General features: G+C 44.4%; 1 protein-coding gene across 3 annotated transcripts in view; it reads left to right on the top strand.

The window, feature by feature from the left end:
* Positions 1–23,764, top strand: part of PPCDC (phosphopantothenoylcysteine decarboxylase) — a 532,546-nt gene that overhangs the window by 15,969 nt on the left and 492,813 nt on the right. For all 3 annotated transcript variants that reach the window (XM_086959324.1, XM_086959322.1, XM_086959323.1), the window contains exon 2: positions 8,046–8,257. In XM_086959324.1, the coding sequence (XP_086815450.1) occupies positions 8,072–8,257 (186 nt within the window). In that variant the 5' untranslated portion in view covers positions 8,046–8,071. The remainder of the gene's footprint in view (positions 1–8,045; positions 8,258–23,764) is intronic.

Raw genomic sequence — 23,764 nt, 5'->3', positions numbered from 1 at the left:
AGTTAAGTAAGCTAGCTATGAGAGACACAAACTAAGGGATGGAGAATTCAAAGCCTCTGTTACCCCAAGAATTCTGAAGTCTGATGTGCTGGTCTTTGCTGTCAAAGGCTGATTTGAGGTTCCGATAATAAAAGGAACTTGCCAATTGGGAATTAAGTTGTTTGTGTGATGAGTTGTGTTAAGTTGATGTGTGTTGGATGAAATGGTTGGGTGCACAGTTTTAGTCTGTGTTGTATATGGTTAAATTGAGTGGCCCTGAATTTCTTTGAGTAATACAGTGGGTTAAAATCTATCAATCAATCAGGGGTTTATAAAGCGCGCTACTCACCCGTGAGGGTCTCAAGGCGGGGGGAGGGGGAGGGCTGGCAGCGGCTCCGGGTCAGTCGAAAAAAAGCCAGGTCCTTCCTGAACGTGTGCAGAGTCGAGGAGCGTCTGATGTTCACAGGGAGCTCGTTCCAGGTTTTGGCTGCGATGTAGGAGAAAGCTCTCCTGCTGGTTGAGTTGATTTCATTAGTGTTTTGGGTTGAGTAATGATTGCCCCTTTGTCCATTTCGAAGAGGTGCCATTTTTAAATTCTTGGACTTTCATATGGGAACTTATTGTGTGCTGAAAGTTGTAGTCTTGGTTTTCTTACACTGAACCAATTTGAATGATACACTGGATAACAATGATTTGTAGCAGAACAGCCCAGGGCTGGAAATGTGATGTATAGATGAGACAGAGTGAGATGGCAGTACAGGGTTTAATTGTGAAACATACTGTGTCAGATTGTATAATGTTTGGATATAATGTTGTCATGCTTTCAGCAAGAATACTGGATGCTCTCTGTTGCATTGTGGGTTGCATTTAATTGAATTGTTGGATTGGTTTGAGTTACTGCTAGTTTTGGGGTGGGTTTGAGTTTATTGTAAGGTTTGTCTTTTAGTCAAATCAAATTAAGGGCCACATGCATCAAAGTCCGGTTTTGCGATTCCTTATTTGCGATTATTAGGGAATCGCAAATAAGGAATCGCAAAATGGGATGCATGATTTAAATCGCATAATATTTGCGATTCGGTAAAAATCGCAATTTTTACCGAATCGCAAATATTATGCGAATTCTAATTTGCGATTTCGCAATTCCCATTGATTCCTATGGCCCATAGGAATTAATGGGAATTGCGAAATCGCAAATTAGAATTCGCAAAATGTTAATGCATTCCATGGGTGCAGGAGGGGGTCCAAAGGACCCCCCCCCTGCACCCCTGAAATGTATTTTGAAGTGCATGTTTCACACACACATGTCCTGAGGACATGTGTGTCTGTAACATGACAGTGTTTTAAAATGCAATTTTGGCATTTTAATACATTTTCGCAAATTACCACGAGGTTCACCCTCGTGGTAATTTGCACCCCCTAATTGCGAATTCGCAATTTTAAAAGTAATCATGCATTGCTTTTAAGGAATCACAAATTTGCGATTCCTTAAAAGCAATCGCATTTTTGGAATTCGCTAAAAATAGCGATTTTGCCAAAAATGCTTGATGCATCCCAAAAACCTATTTAGGAATCGCAAACGGCCGAATTTACCGATTCGCACCATTTGCACTTCCTAAATAGGTTGATGCATGTGGCCCTAAGTGTATTGTTTGACATTGTGTAGCGAAACAAACATTAGCAATTAATAACACATTATCATAAAACGTAAAATATATAAAAAAAGAATAGGATTTTAAGTACATAACACCATCAAAACATTAAAAAATCAGCAAGCAGTTACAGAAGTATAACTAAAACCTATAAACACAGCCAGCTGTTAAAATGTGCAATATAGAGTTTTTACAGATGATGAAATTAATCTACATTGTAATATATCCAGTCTCAGTATCTTTACCGATCACTTGGTTCGAGTCTCTGCCACGACGCTTAGCATCCTGTGACTCTGTGCAAATCACTTATTCTCCCCATGCCTAAGAAAAATGAATGTGGTGTCCTTGTGTAACAAAACCTGTGCTATGTAAAGAGCTCTGATACCAGATATCTCTGGTCTAGTTCATGCTATCATGCTATATAAACCCCCCCACATCCCCCCTCCCCCAAATAAAAACATGGTCCCAGACAACTTGCTGTATAGGGATCTCATCCACTTACTCTAATATCTGGGAATACATGCAAATTTAAAAGAGTCTACTAAGAGATAATCAGTATATAAACTTTAGATAGTTGAAACCTTTTATGAGATGGCATACCTAAATAACTTGCCTTACTGACACTGCGCACAGGGAATCATGCCAGAAGAATACTTTCCCAACCCCTTTATCAATATGAACATTGTAAGACCAACAGTTTCAAACTTTCATCTTTATAATGTCTAAACCCTTGGCAGGTTTAAAACATTGCAGCAAGTAATCACATTAAGTCAGGGAATTATATACTTTCTATTATAATATCTAAAAATTGTAACAAAGTTTAAAATTGAAAGAGCAGGTTAAAACGTTTCATTATGAAATCTATCAATTCATTGATACAATTACAATAGTCTAAGACCAATCTTGAGTCTGCCCAAAAATACACCTCTAGCACCACTAAGGATGGATTTGGATATCCTCCCAATCGCGGACCTAATTTCTTCACGCCCATTGCTGTATTGGCGACGGCTGTGGAGCACGCCAGAGCTGGGCCACTATAGGGAGGAACTAAAAGTGGTAATGTCAACTATGGGGGCTGGCAGTATCCCGTGGCTGTCTTTCATTAGGGATTCTTTTCGTGCAATAGGAAGGGAGGATTTATGTACCGCACCTGAGGAATCTTGCCTAGCTATTTCAAAAAAATCTTTAGCTAGTGCTTTGAAAGAGCACAAATTGACAAGTATTATACAGACAGTCAACCCCTCCAGCTTAACCTATGGGTTTTTGGACATTAAGTCCCAATACAAATTCGAGCCGGTATTGGATTCGATACAACCGCCTTCGGCAAAGAAGTTGTTTTTGCAATTTAGATATGGGACGCTCCCGCTTTATGCTTTAACTAACAAGTGGGCGGGCGCTACCCCTCGCCCTTGTCCTGGGTGCCTAGTGGAGGAAGATACAGTAATTCATGTATTGTTCTTCTGCGTGGCATATAAGCAGGCTAGGTTTAAGTGGGTGATTCAACTCTGCAGAAACCTGGGTATTAGAAACTATACAGAATTTTATAGGATCTTAAAATCTGATACTAACCCGGTTTTTGTGTTTGCAATATCCAAATCTTTATTTGCTATGTGGTGTAAACGTAGGCATTTACTTAAAAAATTGATATGATAATAAGTAATATTTGCTCCTACTTGTCATTTGATGTGATCCTGGACTCTCTAAAAATCCAGCCTGTAAATGTAGGTATCCGTTGATTAATTCATACGAGAAATAGTAATACCCTTCAACTGGCTGCTATAGCGATCTTGGGCGTTATAAAAACATTGGATGTGAATCAATTTTTTTCCTTTTTATACTATTTTTAGTTTAATTTATATTTTTTGTGAATGTTTTACTAGATCAAATTTCCCATAATGATGACTCGTATATGTCTACTTCCCAATAGGTGATTTTATACAGCTATGTATATTAACTAGTGTTCTTTACGATTCTGTATCCTTATCTTGACTTGGATTTTAATATGTTGTACATTCAAATGTGCTTTTAGGGCTGTAATAGCCGAAATAAAGTTTCAAGAAGAAGAAGAATAGACTAAAAACAGAAATTATTGGCCACCTTCTCGCTGTGTGCAACAAAATAAAATCATATGTTGTTGATATCACCTTACCAAATGGGCACATTGATATATCTGTATCACTCTTATTAGTCCTTGCTTCTAGTTAATAATCCACCAATTTACTCTTAGCAGAGTATAACACCCCAATATTACTATGAACTTTGTTGAGCCAATAATTTTATACTTTCTATTCAATATCAAAAAATGTAGCAAGTTTGAAACATAGCAATGGATTTTTGCATTTCATCACCTGATCCATTCATTCATTTGCCTGCTGGAAATGTAAAACTCAAAAAAAAAAATTTGAACGAATAAACTCCTCCTCTTCCTTAGAACATATGTGCAAAATAGAATCATATGTGGAAATGGAAGGACATCGCCTTAATATTCAGACACATTAGTTTGTCTATTTCACTCTTATTAGTGCTCAGCTACCAATTATTAAATACTGGCTTCTGGGTGTCTCTATTTTTTTTATATCATTTAAGGAGGGATATATGTTTCCATTACGTTGTGGTAAGTTAAAATTAGAAATCTGTGATATTTTTTAAAATCTTCAAAATAATGTTTAGCTACAACCTCCTTTATCACCTTTTTAAAACGTTTCTACCTGCTTACGGGATGGACCCAAGGTCTTATCTGTTCATTATATTTGTCAAATTCTCCTGCCAGAGTAATTTAATTCCTAGTTTCAAGCAAGAGTTTATGACATACCTCAGTGTTCCCTCCCCCACTGCTGACACCTGCTCCTAGTTGAAAGCACTTATTATATTAGATTATATTAGTTTGTTCCAAATCTACCTTAAGGCGCTATTTACAGAACCCCTCAGGAGACCTATCCAACTCTTCCAGATATTCATTCCTGCCACCTGTATGTAGCTTACTGTTTTTTCTTCCATTACCTCACACCCACAAAGCATCAAATTTACAATATTCAGATTATGTGGCTCTTTCAAAACTCCCATGGAATTATGACCCAATTCGCAATTCAAACGTTGCAGAACACCAGGTTTAGACGTGAAATCCTTGGTGTGTTATTCCCCAATTATTTTGCCTTCACCAATTCAGTTTTGCTGAATACATTTTTGTTGGAATTAGGATTCTGTACACTTTATCACTTCTAACCAGTGCTAATTGTGCTTTCTCACTAAAACGTGGTAAAATTAACATATTCCTGATTGGCACTTTTAATTTACTTGTATTTTACTACATGTACCCATGGCCTGTAAATTTAAATGGCCTGTTCAATAAATGCTACTAGTAGACCTGCAACACTCACTAAAGTAGCACTTTAAAACATGTCACAGGCTGCCCTTCTAGGCTGTAGTTCATTTTTAAAATGCCATTTTAACATGGCAAAATAACTATTTGACTGGCCTAAACTTTTTAATATTTTAAAGTTGGCCCTAGGTTAAAGTTAGCCCTGAGGTAGGCCCCAAAAGCTGAAAGTGCAAGATGCATCATATTTATAAAAGTAAAACATATGGATTTAGGGTTTCTGTGTTCTAGAAGTGAAAAACTCCTAAAGTCATTTTTCACTTTTGTAAGGCATATCCCTCCCATTGGCCTGACACTGGGTTGACTTATTACACTTAGCAAGTGCTAACATTGGATTGGGAGCAGGTAGCGATAGGCTACTCAGATTCAAATGAATTGTAATTTAAAATCTTCCTTAATGGTAATGTCAAATTGTATGTCACATTTCTGAAAATGCCACTTTTAGAAAGTACTGCGGCAACAAATGATGGACAGAATGCTGAATGAATCAAACATTCTCCCCTAGTCAAGAGATCTGGGTTGAATCTATCGTTCTTTTGCTCACTACTCCACCTGAGTTTGGACCCAGCCCAGATCTCTTGAGTGAGCGTGAATGTTTGATTTATTCAGCATTCCGTCCATCATTTGTTGCTGTAGCACTTTTCGCCCTAAGGGGGATGGGTATGCCCAGACGTGGGTCCCCTGCTTGCTGTGCCTCTGTATTCAAGCTAGCTTGGCTGATAAGGGGTGATTCCCTGAAACCGGTCCCAGGATGCTTGCTGGCCGTCCTGTGAGCTCATTATGATGAAGGAAGGACAGCCACCGCCGGGCCGGCAGTGGCCGTCCTTCCGCCATCACATGGTGATTTACCCTCTGCCAAATTAGGATGGCGGTGGGTACCGCGGCGGACAGAAAATCTGTCCGCCGCTTTTCCGCCAGTGGCAACCGCATTGATTGCCTGGCAGACAGAGCAGGGCCACTAATATGGTGGCGGTGCCTAGCAGGCACCCCCATCATATTAGGATGTGGGTTGTAGGAGGACTTTCCATGGCGGCGATGCCGCCATGGAATGGCTGGCTAGAATTGGCTTTGGGGGCCCGTTGTGGGCCCCCCATGTGTGTGGGGGGTGTCGCTGCACTGGGGGCTACCCATGGTACCCCCCTGCATTTCCATTCACCAAGTGGCAGGCACCGCGTAGTGCCTGCCACATGGTGCAGGGACCCTTATCATTGCGGATGATGCTTCGGCTATCAGGACCACCCGCAATGATAAAGGCCCAGGCTGCACCCACCAGTATGGTGGGCACATCCTAATAGTAGTGGTGAGACCGCCGCATTTCTGGCGGGCGTTCCCAAACACTGCAGCCATCATAATGAGCCCCTTGGCTTGGCAGTTCGGGCTTGACTGTACCCATGAGGAGCAGGGTCAAGACTGATTTGCATATGTTCGCGCTATATACAACTTTATAAATAAATAAATAAATATGGCTGGGTCCAAACTGGGGTGGCCTAGTGAGCAAAATAATGTTAGATTTAACCCACACCTCTTGACTGGGGGTGAATATTTGATTTACTCAGCATTCCGTCCATCATTTGTTGCTGTAGCACTTTTCGCCCTAAGCGAGAAGGGTATGCCAAGACGTGGATCTCTTGCTCGCTGTTCCACTGGATTCAAGCTAGCCTGGCTGATGAGGGGTGCTTCTGGTCCAGTGAGGACCTGGCTTGGCAGTTCGGGCTGGACTGTTCATATGTTAAGACTGATTTACATATGGCTGGGTCCAAACTGGGGTGGTGTGGTGAGCAAAGAAAAAACGATGGATTTAAGCCCACATCTCTGTACTGGGGTGCATGTATGACAAACCGTACGTACATCCCGCGCAGCAGGATGCAATGCGCTTAAAAACGTGAGACAATGACAGCAGCCCCTCCTCCTTGGAAGCGATGAATCCTGGGACACTGAGTCTGTACTAGCAGCCAAACCATTTGCACGTCTCCAGATCTCTCATTCCCACAGTATGGATAAAGCCTACTAATTTCCCTGCATGGGGGTGCTTTGTCTGTTTTTTCTGGATTATATCCAGATGTGGCTGTAGTATAATAGTGTAAAAACCTCCCGAAATAGGTGTGCCTTACCTTAGGCCACTAGGGACATGAGTTTCACTGAAAACCATTAGGATGCGTCCCAGTCATTGTAGAGCAGTTCCTCGCGTAATTTGGCGTTGATTACAGCTGTTTTATTTAGCAATTTGGCAGATTTGGCTTGTGGTGGGATTCATAGAATAACTGACCAGTATCTTCTTTGCTCGTGGAATCTAGAGCGTTTGTAAAGACACGTGTAAGAAGCCTTTTGTGAACGCTTATAATGTACTCGGTCTTCAGGAGACTATGTTTGCAAGCCTGCCCATTAAATGGAATTGCTTCCTTTTTTTGTTCCACCAATCGAAGTGTCCAATCATTCACAGTTTAGAGAGAGAGATCCTTTTCACCCTCAGCTCTACTCGACCAGCATGTACGGTGGTTGTTGCAGGTGGCCTTCAGCATCTGCGGCACATCCTGATTAATAAAGCTATTCACTCCTAATTATGACTCTATTTTTTCACATTCCTGTTTAAATGTAATGTAAATATTCTATTTTGTGTCCTTGTATCTCTTTTAAAACTGACTATATGTTTAGTATTCAAGGCTACTCATACCTTTGGTTTATTCCGTGTTCTTTTATATTGGATTTTCTCCCCTTATTACTCCTTTGACATGTTAAGCACACCAGCATGATTCTTATGGTTCTCTCTATATCCGGAACAAAGTATATTTAAAAAAAAAACAGCTTATCTAAGCTTTGCTTGATCACTTAACACAAAAACGTTTAATTAAAGGTACGTATAGCATTTCAACTCTGTGTCTTATAACTGAAAATATTTTGCTGTGACTAAATCAGTTGCTGCAAACTCCAGTTTTAAACCAAAGAAGCAGGCATAAAGCATACCTTCATGAGCAATGCTGGTGTTAGAGATGCTTTGGTTTGTGAGTAAACGTTTGTAATTCAGTATATTCTTCTCGCTGCAGACAACTGAAGGCGAAGGCAGTGCAAAATGGAGTCTACAGAAGTAGTAGCAGCAGCAGCAGAAGAAGAGCTCAGCGTTCTCCCTCTACCCATATCCCATCCTGGCCTTCCACCTGCTTTGCCCACAAGGTTTCATGTTTTATTAGGCGTCACTGGAAGTGTGGCTTCCCTGAAGTTACCTCTTGTGATCTCCGGACTACTGAAAATCCCTGGGGTGAGTAACATTGGGGGGATCAGATACAATACATTTTTTTGGAGTAAAGACTGGTGAACCCAAAAGCGAAAATTCGGCATGACCTTTATTACCGAGTTAAGTTCAAAAGTGAGAGTCTACCCCGAGGCATTAACGTTATAATCCACTAGAAACTGTGGTCAATACAACTAAATTGTGGAACCTGGAATTTGAGAACATATAAACTATGCAGTCAATGAGAATATAATTTTAGCAAATTATTTCTACCTGTTAATCTGATAATAATGTGATCTTAAAACGTTTGCAAGTTTGTAAAAAGACACACTATCAATGAACAACACTCTATTGATGCCCACACAAATGGTTTAATAAATGCCACTTATGTGAGAGGGGAGAGCTATTGTATTGCTGTTTCAGGTTGAATATGCAGTAAGCGGGAAAAGGCATTCCTTTATTACGCATGCCCAGTATTGGTAAAGTAAGTATATGTATATATACATATATATATATCAAACACTTCTCTCCCGCTTCACAGAGAGCTGGCACTCAGGTCAGGTTATTACTTCCATTAGCACCGAAGCAAACATTTCCAGGATTGGATAAAACAGCAATGTTCATTAATAGCAGCTTCTGGTTTCCAAGACGCATATTGGCTGTTTGGACAGCCTTTTTCAATTCACAGCGGATAGATTTGGACATTCATAGAACATATGGATGTCTGATGCTGCGATTAACCCGCATCATCCCAACTATTGACACCAGCTTCTATTAGCGGGTTAGTAAGGGCATCTATTGTCCATGAGGGGGGAGCGGGTAAGTTCCATATAGGAGCTTTCCCAGAATAGTAGCCAACATTTGTCGCTTGCCTCACTTTATACCAAGTAGATGCAATCCCTTGTAAAACTTTCAATTTTATTTTCTTAAAGAATTTGGGGTCGCCAAATTTGAACAAAAAACCAGATTGGTCTACTCTTTCACATTCCAGTAATGTAGAAAAAAGAAGCCCCATCCCTGTTGATGTAGGAGTTTTAAGCAACATACGTGTGTGCAAGAGCTGGAACGCCCATGCATATATTTGAAGGTCTGGACCGGCCAGCCCTCCCTTCTCCCTACGACGTCTGATTTTTTTCCACGAGATTCCAAGGCTCTTACTATTCCAAATAAAGCTGGTAATCGCGCTCTGTAGCTTTAAGATTAACTTTGAATCAAAAAAAAGTGGAATTGAGTTAAACAAAAAAGAAATTTTCGGTAAGATACTCATCTTCACCAGATTAACCTTACCCAAAACTGTGAGCGGAAGATGTGACCAGTCTCTCATAAGTTTCCTGCACTCTGCAGCTGCTTTGGTGAAGTTTAGAGAAGCAATCGAGTTGATGTCTTTAATTATGTTTATCCCCAGATAACGAATTTGGGTTTTGGATGTCCCGTTATTGTCAGTTATATTAATATTCCAGGACATTGACTCTGTCTTTAGGGCGTTAATCTCATACCCTGAGACTTTACCAAATTTGAGAGCTTGATCGATTATCTCTGGGTATGCTTCATCATAACTCGTGGTACAAATCATAATATCATCGGCATAAAGTGCCACCTTTTTATCCCAGCCACCAAAAATAAAAGGTTTAATGAGTATATTGTCTCTTAGGGTTTGAGCAAAGGGTTCGATGTATACATCAAAAAGGAGGGGGGGACAGGGGACAACCCTGTCTAGTTCCTCTCGTAACCCTGAAAGGCTCCGTCAAACCTCCGTTTACCAAGAGTGAAGCAGATGGTCACCGATATAGCAAATTTATCGTTCTACGAAATCTATCCCCTACGTTGAACTTCCTCAAGGCCTCCGACAGGTACAGCCAATTCACCCTGTCGAAGGCCTTGGTAGCATCCAACGTGAGGACAGTCAAGGGGATAGCCTCTTTTATAGCAATATCTATAGAGCCTAGTAATTCATAAGTGAGCTCACAAAGCTGTCTCCCCTTTATAAACCCTTTTTGGTTCGGAGCTATAATATCAGGCACTACCCGGCCCAACCGATTGGCCAGTATAGTGGCAAAGATTTTGTAGTCGGCGTTTAATATAGAAATAGGCCGATATGAGCCACAATCTGAAGAGGGTTTGCCAGGCTTCAAGATGAGGGTTATGGAGGCATTATCCCATGATTCAGGTGGCAATTCGCCGTCTCTTAGAATTTGATTAAAAAGGGTAACTAGGACTGGAGAGACCTCTGTGATAAGTTTTTTATATATTTCACATGGCAAACCATCAGTGCCTGCAGCCTTTCCACCCTTTGCTCTCCTTATAGCCTCTTCTACCTCTATAATGGTTATTTCCTCAACCAAGGAGCAGCTCTGTTCTGGTGTTAAAGATGGTAGAGAGATACCTTCCAACCAACTCATGATGTCATTCTGAGTAACATTAAGATCGTCCTGATATATGGATTGAAAGAAATTTCTAAAAGCTACTCTGATTTCATCGTCCCTGGAAAAGGTGCCCCTCGCGGATGTAACAGAGGAAATATTGTTACGGACCCGGTCAGATTTTGTTTTCCAGGCAAGTAATTTCCCCGCCCCCTCCCCATATTGGAAATGCAAAAGCTTACTTGCCTCCCATCTCTGCAGGACACGTTTCTCTAGAATTGCCGATAATGCGTGCTTTAGCCTATCCAACTCTACGTGTTTTTCGGCAAGGTTGTGATTGTCTATTAAACCTGTATTGTCGATATCAGACTGAACTGCCAAAATATTATTTTCTATAGAAGTTACTTCCTCTATATACTGCCTTCTTCTATAGGCTACTTTATTTTTGATGAGGCCTCTTAATGTACACTTAAATGCATCCCATATAGTTCCTGTTGAGGCTGTACCATTGTTAGTGTTAAAGAAGTAACATGTTTCTAACTGTAAAAATTCAATATACTCTATTGATGAGAGTAAAGACCTGTCAAAGGACCACATTCTTGTAGAAGGTGCCATGGCCAATTTTAATTCTACCTCGATTGCAGAATGGTCGGAGAGATGTATTGGAGTGTAGTGTATTGAGGTAATGTCATCAGCCAAAGCTCTACTAGTAAGAATAAAATCAATTCTAGATTTGTGTCTATACTTCAAATTCCTGAATGAGAAGTCTTGCCTTTGACCCTCTCTAAACCGCCAAATGTCAATATAACCATACTGGTTCATTAAACCTAAAAGACAGTTTCTGGATTTAGAGATAATTTTTTGCCTACTGTTAGAGGATTTGTCCAGAAGTGGGTTCAGAGTGATATTGAAATCCCCGGCTATAATCACCGGATCTGGGAAACTTAACAAGTGGTTGAATAGGGTTTTCAGTGCTGAGGGATCGTCAATATTTGGACCATAATAGCCCACTAGTGTTTCTCCTAGCTCTACTGCTACAATGGCCCATCTCCCTCCTGAATCCACTTTCTGTTGTAATATCTTAAACCTTACGGATTTCTTGAAAAGAATCGAGACCCCCGTGTGTTAGATCCTTGTGTTGTTGAAATCGAGGATTCTATCCATCTATTCCTTCGGACCAACTCGAGTATCTCGCTATCAATTAAGTGTGTCTCCTGGAGGATAATGATCCCCGCATCGGTATCTCGTAGATATTGCATGATTTTATTAGCACGAGGCTTGGTGCGGAGACCATTAACATTCCAGGATAATAGTTTGAGTTTACTCATTGTGTTGTGAGTTTGGGTTATTTGGTGAGACTGACTAAAACTAGTAGATTATGTGACAATTTGTATGATTTCATGTTGTTTTGCTTGAGATGAGTAAAAAACCTTATATTCAAAAACGTATTTAGATAAAAAGATTGGAGCTCATTCTTTGAAATCTGGTTGTGCCCCACCACCCCCCGTGCCCTGCCCTCCCCACCCCCCTCCTACCCTGGGAAAACCCTGTACTCACCAACCGGAAGTTTTCCGGAAGTAAGTGCCCCTAGCTCTTCCCCATCTCGACCCTGTGTGCCTCTTATATTTATAGTGTGACTCGCCTTTGGATGTACTACTTGTTTTATGGGCAAATATCATTATTTTTTTTTATTTTTCCTGCCTTTTCCCCAACCTATATATATATTTTTTTTCCTATTCCCTTTACCCTTTTTCTCTCCCTTTTTTTTTTTTTTTATTTTTTACCCGAGGTGATTTAACGCCTTTATTTTCTCATGCTATATTTTATCCACCCTACTTGATTAATGAAGATTTGATAATTTAAGGCATTAAGCCATTAAGGCATTAACAGTTGATGGTGCTCTTATTAGCTGTGTTTCAACACATCTCAGTTCTACTCCCTCTGTTTCCTGCTGCCAAGAGATAGTAGGAGATCATCTGCAGCCTGCACTGATCTAATGTTGTACATTTTATTGTTTAGCATTATCTTGAGAGATGCGGGGAAACCCATCTGTACTGTAGCACCAAATTTACGAAAAACGTCCATCCTCTGGCCCAGCTCCCACTGTTTTTCTAAAGTGAACCGGGACAGATCCGAACGAATCTGAAAGTTAAAGCCTTTAAATGTTTGTGACTTTAGCTTAAGTGCTTGATTTAGGATATGCTCCTTCAAGGAGTAGGTATGAAAGTTTACAAGAATTTTCCTGGGTTTAGTCCGCTGTGGGTTACGTCTAAAAGGATCCCTATGTATGCGTTGAATATCCGTTGCTAACTCCTCAATAGAATGGGAAAGATTTAAAGTTTCTTTTAGTAGAGTGATTATGTAGCTCTTGATATCCGTGCCTTCGCTTCCTTCAGGAACATTCAAGATGCGTATATTACTACGCCTTGCTTTGTTTTCTAAGAGCTCCATTCTCTCCGAGAGGGCTTAATCTTTTTTTAATCTTGTGATATCATCCTCGGTGCCCTCAGCCCTCATCGATATTTGACCCACAGTTTCCTCCAGTGCTTGGGTTCTCGCCGTCAAGGTGCCTATTCTCTCATCAAGAGACTCGCAGAAACTCCTTATCTCCCTCTGATTAGAGGCTGATTCGGCAAAGCCTTGCTTAATCTCCACAGATAGTGCTGCAAACATTAGTTGTATTGAGGCTACAGAGATAGTTTCTGGACATGACCCTACAGCGTCATTTGGTTCTTGGGATGTTATCAAAGGGAGTTCAGAAAATATTCCAGCCTCAAAATTGTCTTCCATGTTAACTGTAGCTACACTACTAGGGTCACTGATAAGGTCACTGCAGCCATCTACTGGTACAGAGGGTAGTGCTGTGCCATCCACTGCCATTGACACATCAGAGTTTTGTGTACCTAGGTCTATGGGATTTTTAAGCAATAAACTCTCTACATCATCCTCGTTAGATGACCTCTCTGCTAGTTGTGATACATGAGAGGAGTCAGTACTAGCCGTTTGTAGCTGATTGTCTAAAGGATTAGCTGAGGCGGCCTCTGTGGCCTCTGTCGCAGGGGACAGAACCTGCCCATTGATAGGCATGATCTCTGAACCTGGTTCGAATTCCGTAATATTGTTGCTAGATTGCTGGTGTCCTTTCCCAATTTTCAGGACTTGGGGAACTACCTTGAAATATGAGCGCAGTGATGGAGTGATTTTAGGTATGGAAGCTGTAGGGGGTTTCGCTTTACCGCGTTTCCTGCCCCTTTTTGCTTTAACTTCAGTTGAAAGGTAAGAGGATGTTTCCTGATCAGAGTTTAATTTCGCTCCGTTTTGAGGGCTTCTTCCTAACTCAAAAACCTCCCTGCCAGCCTCCTCCTCGGTAGCTTGCAGTGCGCCTTTAGCTCTCTTTTTACGGGATATACTGGTCCCCACCAAGCCCTTTGCAGCGCTCTTACCTCTTAACTTCCTAGCAGGTTCTGCAGTGCTCATGTGTGCCACAGTTGAGCTTGTGGATTTCCGATTGTTTCTAGTATTAATCACCTCTTTGGCGTAGTATTCACTCCCAGTGGCTAACTCATTAGCTTCACCTTCATATGAGGCTCCTGTGAGCGGCAGAACAAAACCGCCGTCTAACTTTAAGGGCGATGAAACAGTAACTCCAAATGCCGACTTGCTATTGTGGCAGGCGCCGCTAATGCAGGAATCCCTGCAAAGACTTCGAATCCGCCTGGTTCTGCGGAGCTCCAGGGCGGCTTGTTCCCACCGTAACAGCTCAGGTGTGGGCTTGCCTTGGGAAGGGCGTTCACCTCCGCTGCAGCTGATCGACTCTGTGGAGCTGCCGCGCCCTCCCTCCTGAGCACCGAAGCTTGCCGTATGATCGAGGCACATCAAGGTAAGAGCAAAGAGCTTGATTAAAACAGTGTCACGGAGCTCAAAAAAGAGAAGTATTGAGTTGTGAGCAAAACCTGCTCAAAGCTGCCGCATAGCTTAACGAGATGAGCGAGTCAAAAGCGCTAGAGATCCAGCACCTGGGGCCGAGACGGAGCGGAGCACCGCTGCAGTCAGCCGACTGCCGCCATGTTTTCCCGATCTGAACCTGGGGTGAAATTTGACTCAGCGCTTTTCTTTCACCAGCAATCCCTAGCTGTGGCTAGGACATGTTTTTGTTTTTATAAAATCACTTTAAAGGTTTTTCGATCTTCTCCCCTGTACTACCAGGAAAATAAGTGCAGTATTAAAAGGGCTTAGAAGCTCATCAGCATCAGCTGCCTTTGAAGCACTTCATTGGCTGCCCATTCATAAACAAGTCCTGTTCAAGATCCTAATAATTACTTTCAGAGCTTTTAATTCCAAAGGCCCGCTATTTTCGGGCAAGGTTTGCTCGCTATGTGACACACTGCACACTCAGATCGTCCAATGCAAATCTTTTCAATCCCCCTGTTTTCAGGTATCACAAAGGGATGACATCTATTGCTGTACCTGGGGCCAAAGCTTGGAATCTGCTCCCCAACCATCTACGTTTCATCCAAACTGAGACCCTCTTCAGGAAGGCTCTGAAAACCTGGATTTTTTCTGCCCCTGACACTCTATGTAGATCACTCTTCTGACCCTCTTAGTTCTAGTTGTTGTGCCCGTTAGGGATACGCACAGCTTCATGATGCTCCTCGGAGTGAAAGCAGCGCTCTACAAGTGCTCTATAATATAACATAACACATGTGGACAATTTTCTATTCAACTTAACGGGATTACCCTCTTAAAGATTTTGCATGTCCTGCAGTTGTTAGTGAATATGTTAAGAGGTATAAATTTGCCACTACTAAGACACCTTCTACCGGCCCTATGGATAACACTTTGTAGTTTAATAAAATACATACACTTGTTCCTGAGATGGGCATAGTAGTATACACTGGAAAGAAAGGAGGGGGAAAGGGAGCTAGGTATAGGTCAAAGGTGTTTGGTCTCCAGAAGAAAGACTGTTTCACATAAATCTTCTAGAATTGCGGGTGATACGTTTGGCTCTCAAGGCCTTCCCTTTGCAGGCAGTAGGTTCAGGTCCTAACGGACAACACTACCGCAATATGGTACATCAACAAACAGGGAGGAGTAGAATTGTATCTACTCTGCAGAGAGGCCATGCAACTCTGCTCCTGGGCTCAGGACCATCAGTTTTCCGTAATCGCAAATCAATTGGCCGGAGAGCTGAATGTGTGTGCGGAAAGTCTCTATCCGTCAGTGGTCCTTCACATTTTCAGGAAGTGGGGGTTTCCTCAGTCGGACTTGTTTATCACTCTCGAGAACGCGCACTGCCCTGCATTCTGTAGTATCCAACGCGGGGAGCATTGGGGGACAGGTGTCTGTTAGATTGGGTCTTACAGCTTCTTTATGCTTTTCCACCCATACCCTTGATTCCTCGAGTTCTGAGGAAGATTCACCAAGACCAGGCCGCAGTTATTGATTGCCCCGGATTGGCTGCAAAAGGGGTATGGTATACAGACCTCCTTTGCCTCTCATTGCACCCTCCGCTCTGTCCCCCTCTCAGGTCAGACCTCCTCTCGCAGTCATAGGGGCAGCTTCTACAACCCACCTCCAGAGCCTGCACCTTCATTCCTGGAGATTGAGCTGGGCAACCTGAGTTCCTTCTCTCTGCTACCAGATGTGGTGGACGTTATATTGCCAGCCAGGAGACACTCCACCAAATCTGTAGATTGTGGTAGGTGCGCCAAGTTTGTTAAATGGTGAGAGAGATCAATTGAACCTTTTACAGTCCCATTTGTCTGATGTTCTGAGTTTCTCTCTTCTCTTCTAGCATAACAGGGTTGTGCAGTAGCTACTGTTAAGGGCAACTTGTATGCCTTGTTGGCTTTTCTCTATTTACCAGATCAACCCTCATTGTGTAAATCTCCCATAGTTATGAGATTCATTAAGGGTCTCCCTATTAGGTTTCCTCCCACTTCTCTTCCAGGGGATCCTCATCAATAGTCATAAGCATTAGAATATTCCCGCCCATGCGCGGGACCCCGGAAACAATATATTATATGTGCCCCACATATATATATACATATATATATATAAATATATATATGTATATAAAAATAAGCAATTGCAGCCAAATAAAACAGTAGAGCTGGAATATGCTGTGAAGAATTTCCACCATACATGTGTATTAGCATTAGAAACATGAGAAACAACACCAATGCTTGTTTAGAAACTGTTTTAATGCTTAGAAAGCAGTAGAAATTCTTATAACACACTGTAAGCATATACAGCTCCCAGGCTGCATTGCAAATACCCAGTCTAAAAAGACTGAAAAGCTAACCTGTAGCTGCATGTACTAAAACTGACGCTGTGCCTTTTATGGCACCTCTGCCCCTAGCTTCCCATCATGCCTCAGGGGTTACAGTTAGGTCAGTTGTTCTTTCCGGCTCCTTCAGGAAGGACCCTGGATACACAGCTCCACACTTTTCTGCCTTTTTCAGTCAGAAAATCTTCTAAAGAACAATTTTTTGATTTACTTTGACTTTTAACATCAGGGTCAAGTAAATAACTGCTTAGCAGTCGATTTTTGGTGAGGTTTTCCTGTCAGGATGCCTTAATTATTTGATGATTGCCCTTCTTGTGGCCACAAGAAGGCAAAAACGGACTCTCATGAGGTCTGTATTTTATGCTTGCCAGAGGATCATGATCCTAAAGACTGTTCACATTGTAAAAATCTGTCTGACAGGACTCTTAAAGACAGAGAGAGGAACAGGCTCTATGGTCTGGCCCAGAGATCCATGAGGGGAAGCTCTACAGAGAGGAAGAGTTCAAAGAGACCCAGAACTCCCTCCAAAGGCAAGTCAGAGCGTCCATCAACCTCAGCACCGGGCTTGGCGCTGAAAAAACAGCATCTGATGGACAGTTCGAGAGAAAAAGCTCCGTCGACGTCGGGACCGGCCTCGATGAGGAAATCGTCGTCGAAAAGAAGTTCACAGACGACGAAGAAAGCTCAGCCGTCGTCAACTAGGCGACGATCGGCGTCGAGAGAAGCCACGAGATCACCGTCGACGAGAAGATCGACGTCAAGACATAAGTCACCTCCGCCGTCGTCAACCAGGCGACGATCGGCGTCGAGGGACAGATCACATTCGCCGTCGTCTCGACGTCGACAGGCTTCCAAGAGTGTGACACCTCCGCCGACGTCTCCACGGATTTAGAAAAGGGGGTGGTGATGAACAGAGTGTCTGAGTTAAACAGACCACTCTTACCCAGTCCAAAGATCAGGGCTTGATCCATCACCGTTATTTATCTCACTGCCCCATCCCAGCTCAGAACCTGGCTATATGCAAATCAGTCTGTCCCTGGCCCAGTGCATCATGGGAACAGGGCAGACTAAACTACCAAGCCAATTCTTCACCAGAAAGGAGACAAGCTACCGGGGACCGGTTTCTGGCATTTCAGCCTTCTTCGGCCCGGCTTGCTTGAATCCTGATGGAGCAGTGAGAAAGGGACTCATGTCTGAGTATACCCTGCCACACCTATAGTGGCCAAAAACGATTTAGAAAAGGGGGTGGTGATGAACAGAGTGTCTGAGTTAAACAGACCACTCTTACCCAGTCCAAAGATCAGGGCTTGATCCATCACCGTTATTTATCTCACTGCCCCATCCCAGCTCAGAACCTGGCTATATGCAAATCAGTCTGTCCCTGGCCCAGTGCATCATGGGAACAGGGCAGACTAAACTACCAAGCCAATTCTTCACCAGAAAGGAGACAAGCTACCGGGGACCGGTTTCTGGCATTTCAGCCTTCTTCGGCCCGGCTTGCTTGAATCCTGATGGAGCAGTGAGGCGCGTCGGCATCGAGGATGTCCGATCCTCCGCCGTCGCCACATGTCAGGTCGACGTCGAGGGCATCGTCGACGACAGGACAACGTCGATTGACATCTCCGTCGCCGACAGACCAATGTCGGTCGACGTCGAGACCTCCGTCGACGGCAGGGCAACGCCGTTCGACGTCAAGACCTCGGTCGACGGCAAGGCAACGCCGTTCGACGTCGAGACCTCCGTCGAAGGCAGGACGACGCCGTTCGACGTCGAGGGAGAAGACTCCGTCGTCGGCTCATCATCGCCGATCGACGTCGAGGGACCACAGGTCACCGTCGAAGCATTCGACGTCGAGGGTTATCACGCCGCAGAGGCGTTCGAAGTCAAGGGAAAGACTTTTGAGACGTCCTCCAACACCGGTGAGACGGAGATCTCCTTCAGTGCCTTCGACAGTCCTAGTGACACAATCTGCTTCTCACCATTCCTCCTTAAGTACCTCTGGTTCATCGAGGTCCTCTTCTAGGAGTAGGAGTCCGGTGCAAAAGACACCCCAGCGAAGACTCTCGCCAAGATGGTATGGTCCGTTGAGTAAATGGAAGGATTCTGGAGCGACGGAGAGACTACGAAAGTACTTAAGTCCAGACCACAGGTCCCCTCTTCAACAGCTGGCAGAAGAGGCAGACAGACAGAGTCCTACCAGTCACCGATCACGCTCACAAGAGAGGAGAGCGGACAGGTCGCATGCCCCCAGGGTCTCCCGATCACCAAGGAGGGAGCAACCCAGATCTCGAACACCGAGAAGGGAGGTACGGACTGAGAGATCGAGATCTCCACGAAGGGAGCATCAGAGTGAATCACGTTCTCCTCGAAGGGAAGAACGACCGAGAAGATCACCAGTGAGGAAGGAGAAATCTCACCACAGGAGAAGGAGAACTCCATCATCATCCTCCTCTTCATCTTCATCTAGATCTTCTAAAGGGGATTACTCTCCAACGCTGGCAGACAGCCCTCGCTCCAGAGCTTCCCCGCTTGACGACGTCAACACGTATCTGGACGTCTTACAAAGGGGGGCTCACAAACTTAATATAGAGATGGCTGTTCCAGAGGTTTCCACTACTGTGATTTTTGAGACCCTTCGTCACAAATCATATACATGGCCTTTGCTCCCATTGGTTCCAGGGGTAATGGACCCAATCAAAGAGGTTTTCCTCACGCCAGCAACGATCAGGGCGGTACCGGCACGTATCCAGAAGAAATATAGGCCGGCCGACTCAGATCCTATCTTTGTTAAGGGAGAGCCTGCGGCGGACTCAGTTATAGTAGCCTCAGCTAAGAAGAATCACACAGTCGCGTCTTCTTCTTCAGTTCCTCCTGACAAAGACAGCAAGACGCAAGATTCTTGGGGACGCAGGGTATGCAGCACAGCAGCTTCATCCCTGAAAGTCTCTAGTGCATCAGCCCTTCTTGGAAGGTACGATAGAGCCCTATGGGACTCCATGGAACGATTCAAAGAGAAATTGCCCAAGGAGGACCAGAAGGACTTTGAGGAAACAGTGACGGAGGGCTGTTTGGTGGCGAACCAAATGATTAGTTCATCTGCAGATAACGCCCTTCTAGCAGGACATGCCTACTGACATGGAGTATGTGCGAGGAGATCTTCTTGGCTGCGTTTAACTGGTCTCAAACCAGATGCCCAGCAACGCATCCTCAATCTACCTTTTTCAGGATCTTCACTCTTCGGGGAGCATGCCGATCAGGAAATGACCCGCATGAAGACAGAGTTGGACACAGTGAAGGCGGTTGGTCTGGAGAAAAAGAAAGAGCCGTTTAAACGACGCTTCAAGACCAACAAGAACCGGGGAGGCCAACAGAGGGTTCAAACCCCTCAATGGTCTCAAAACAAGCCACAAGGGAAGGCGCAATACAGAGGAGGAAAATCGGGCAGAGGCAGAGGCGGACATCATCAGTCCTCTACCACGCCTAGAGGAGGCAAGGCCTGAGCAGTGGCTTCCTCTGGCGCCGTTACCCACTCCAGTGGGAGGAAGTGCTTCGCAACACCTGGCAGAGTGGGTCAGCATCACAAAAGATCGGTGGGTGCTGAATATACTGCGCAATGGATATGCGCTACGTTTCCGGAAGAGACCACAACCGATTCCTCCAAAAAAGACTCGCTCGTACCATCTAAAACTCCTCAAAAGGGAGGTGAACGTCCTCTTAAAGAAAAACGCAATCGAAGAGGTACCCCCATCCCAAAGGGGGAGAGGAGTGTATTCAAGGTATTTTCTAGTCCCCAAAAGAGACCAAGAGGACAAATTCAGACCAATTTTGGATCTTCGAACCCTCAACAAGGTGGTGGTCAAAGAGAAGTTTCGCATGCTGGCACTTCATCAGATATGTCCTCATCTACAAATTGGAGATTGGATGTGTTCGGTGGATTTACAGGACGCGTACTTCCACATTCCTATAACACCAGGTCATCGGAAGTACTTGAGATTTCTGGTAGGGAACAAGCATTACCAGTACAAAGTGCTTCCCTTCGGACTCAAATCCGCACCAAGGGTATTCACCAAGTGCATGGCAGTGGTAGCGGCATGTCTACACAAAAAAGGTCTCTTTGTGTACCCATATCTAGACGACAGGCTCCTGAAGAGTCCGTCCCCTCGTCAAGCCACCAAAGACTGTCACCTGTGTCTCCAACAACTACACAGGCTCGGCTTTCACGTGAACACAGAAAAGTCGGTCCTGCAGCCCACGCAAACTATCCACTATCTGGGAGCAATTCTAGACACAAAGTTAGGAAGAGCGTTTCCTTCGCAGGAGAGACTATCTTCCATGGGGCAGAAATGCAAAAAGTTACTTCTGTTTCCTCGTCCAAAGGTGCGAGAAGTAGCATCTCTGTTGGGCTCCATGGCGTCCTGCATCTTCCTAATACCAAACGCCAGGTTGAGGATGCGGCCTCTACAAGAGTCTGTGGAAGATCAGTGGGACCAAGCGACAGGAGATTGGGAGGATCGAATCATCCTGTCTCAAGCAGCACTGACCTCAATACAGTGGTGGACTCGCCCTCGGAATGTCCTGCAGGGAGTCCCTTTTCAGCAACCTCTTCCTTCGCTGTCTGTGGTAACGGACGCATCTCTAGAAGGCTGGGGTGCTCACATGGGTCATCTTCAGATTCTGGGTCGCTGGTCGACCAACCTCCAGACATATCACATCAACATGCTGGAGCTTCGAGCAGTTCATCTGGCGCTCAAAGCGTTCCTTCCAGCAATAACAACGGACAAAATCCTGGTTCAGACAGACAACACTACAACTATGTTCTATCTGAACAAGCAGGGAGGAACTCGATCTCGCCCTCTGTCTCTGGAGGCCCAGACAATCTGGCACTGGCTTCTGGCTCGGGGACTGTCGGTGGTGGCAGTGCACCTCCCAGGCGAGCTAAACACAAAAGCAGACGCACTCAGCAGGCACTTCGAAGATCAGCCAGACTGGGTGCTAAACGACGAAGTAGTCGAAGAACTCTTCCGTTGCTGGGGTCGTCCAGACATAGACTTATTTGCGGACGGCGAAAACGCCAAATGCCACGCCTTCGCGTCCAGGTTCCACCGGCCAGGGACGCAAGGGAACGCTCTCCTGTTGGAGTGGACAGGAATGTTCGCCTATGCGTTTCCTCCTCTGGCACTGATTCCGAAGGTGGTGGCCAAGCTCATCAGATCGAGCATGGACATGATCCTGATTGCTCCGGATTGGCCGCGACAATGGTGGTATCCAGATCTGTTACATCTGCCGCTGTGCCCACACAGACGCCTGCCGTGCAGGCCAGACCTGTTGAGCAAAATGAACGGGAGGATCCTGCATCCCAACCTCCCGTCGTTGAACCTGACTGCATGGCTCCTGAGGTCTTGCAATATGGACACTTGAATCTGCCTCCGGAATGTATGCATATTTTAAGAGAGGCAAAGAGACCTTCCACGAGGGCGTCTTATGCGTTCAAGTGGAAAAGATTTTTCATTTGGTGTAAGGACCATGGCTTTGATCCCACCAAAGGACAAGAAGAGGTAGTCCTTCCATACCTCCTTTACTTAGCTACATCAGGGTTGAAATACGCTTCTATTAGGGTTCATCTATCCGCCATAGTAGCGTACAGGAAATCACCTACACAAACATCGTTTTTTCAAGTCCCAGTGGTTAAGGATTTCCTTCAGGGGTTAAAGAAGGTCTATCCCCCTGTGAGAAATCCTTCTCCTCCCTGGGAGTTGAACCTGGTTCTCTCCAGGCTGATGTCTACACCGTTTGAGCCTATACACAAGGCCTCCTTGCAGCATCTCACTTGGAAGGCGGCCTTCTTGGTGGCAATAACCTCTGCTCGCAGGGTTAGCGAGATACAAGCACTCTGCACCAAGGAACCTTACACTGTGTTTCACCACAACAGAGTAGTAATGAGGGCTCATCCATCTTTCCTTCCAAAGGTGGTCTCAGAATTCCATATAAATCAAACGATTACCCTTCCTTCGTTCTTTCCTAACCCATCGACCCCAGCTGAGAGGTCGTTGCACTCGTTAGATCTTAAACGGGTACTAAAGTTTTACCTAGAGAAGACGAAGGACACCAGAAAGACAGACCAACTCTTTGTCAATTATGGTCCAATGAGGACGGGGTTTGCAGCAAACAAAATATCCATCTCCAGATGGATTGTCTCCTGTATCAGGCTAGCATACCAGCTGGCTGGCAAATCTTTGTTTCAATCACCCAAAGCTCATTCCACTAGAGGAAAAGCAGCCACAATATCGTTTTTACGTGACATTCCTATGTCAGAAATATGCAAGGCTGCAACATGGAAATCAGTCCATACCTTTACAAGGCATTATTGCCTAGAGTCTGATTCCAGAGCGGAGTCTCAGGTAGGGCAAGCCTCCTTGAGAAACCTATTTGGGTAGAATAAGGCCTACTGTTTGGGCCTACGGATATGAATGTTATCTGTTGATTCCTTTGCCCGCAGGGATGAGGTGAGGCTCGCTACTCTATTCTAATGCTTATGACTATTGATGAGGATCCCCTGGAAGAGAAGGATTAGTTACTTACCTGTAATCCTAGTTCTCTTCCAGGGGTATCCTCATCAAAGTCATAAGCAACCCTCCCGCCTCCCCGGGCAAAGGACTTTGTTTATTAAGTAGGAGATGTTTTAACCTGTTATTACCATGGTTTGGTTTTCAGTCTCCGAAAAGAACAACTGACCTAACTGTAACCCCTGAGGCATGATGGGAAGCTAGGGGCAGAGGCGCCTTAAAGGCACAGCGTCAGTTTTAGTACATGCAGCTACAGGTTAGCTTTTCAGTCTTTTTAGACTGGGTATTTGCAATGCAGCCTGGGAGCTGTATATGCTTACAG

This window comes from Lissotriton vulgaris, chromosome 2_2 (assembly GCF_964263255.1).
Source record: "Lissotriton vulgaris chromosome 2_2, aLisVul1.2, whole genome shotgun sequence".
Taxonomy (NCBI): domain Eukaryota; kingdom Metazoa; phylum Chordata; class Amphibia; order Caudata; family Salamandridae; genus Lissotriton; species Lissotriton vulgaris.
The sequence above is the reverse complement of the archived record's forward strand: the minus strand, read 5'-3'. Positions and strand labels throughout refer to the sequence as shown.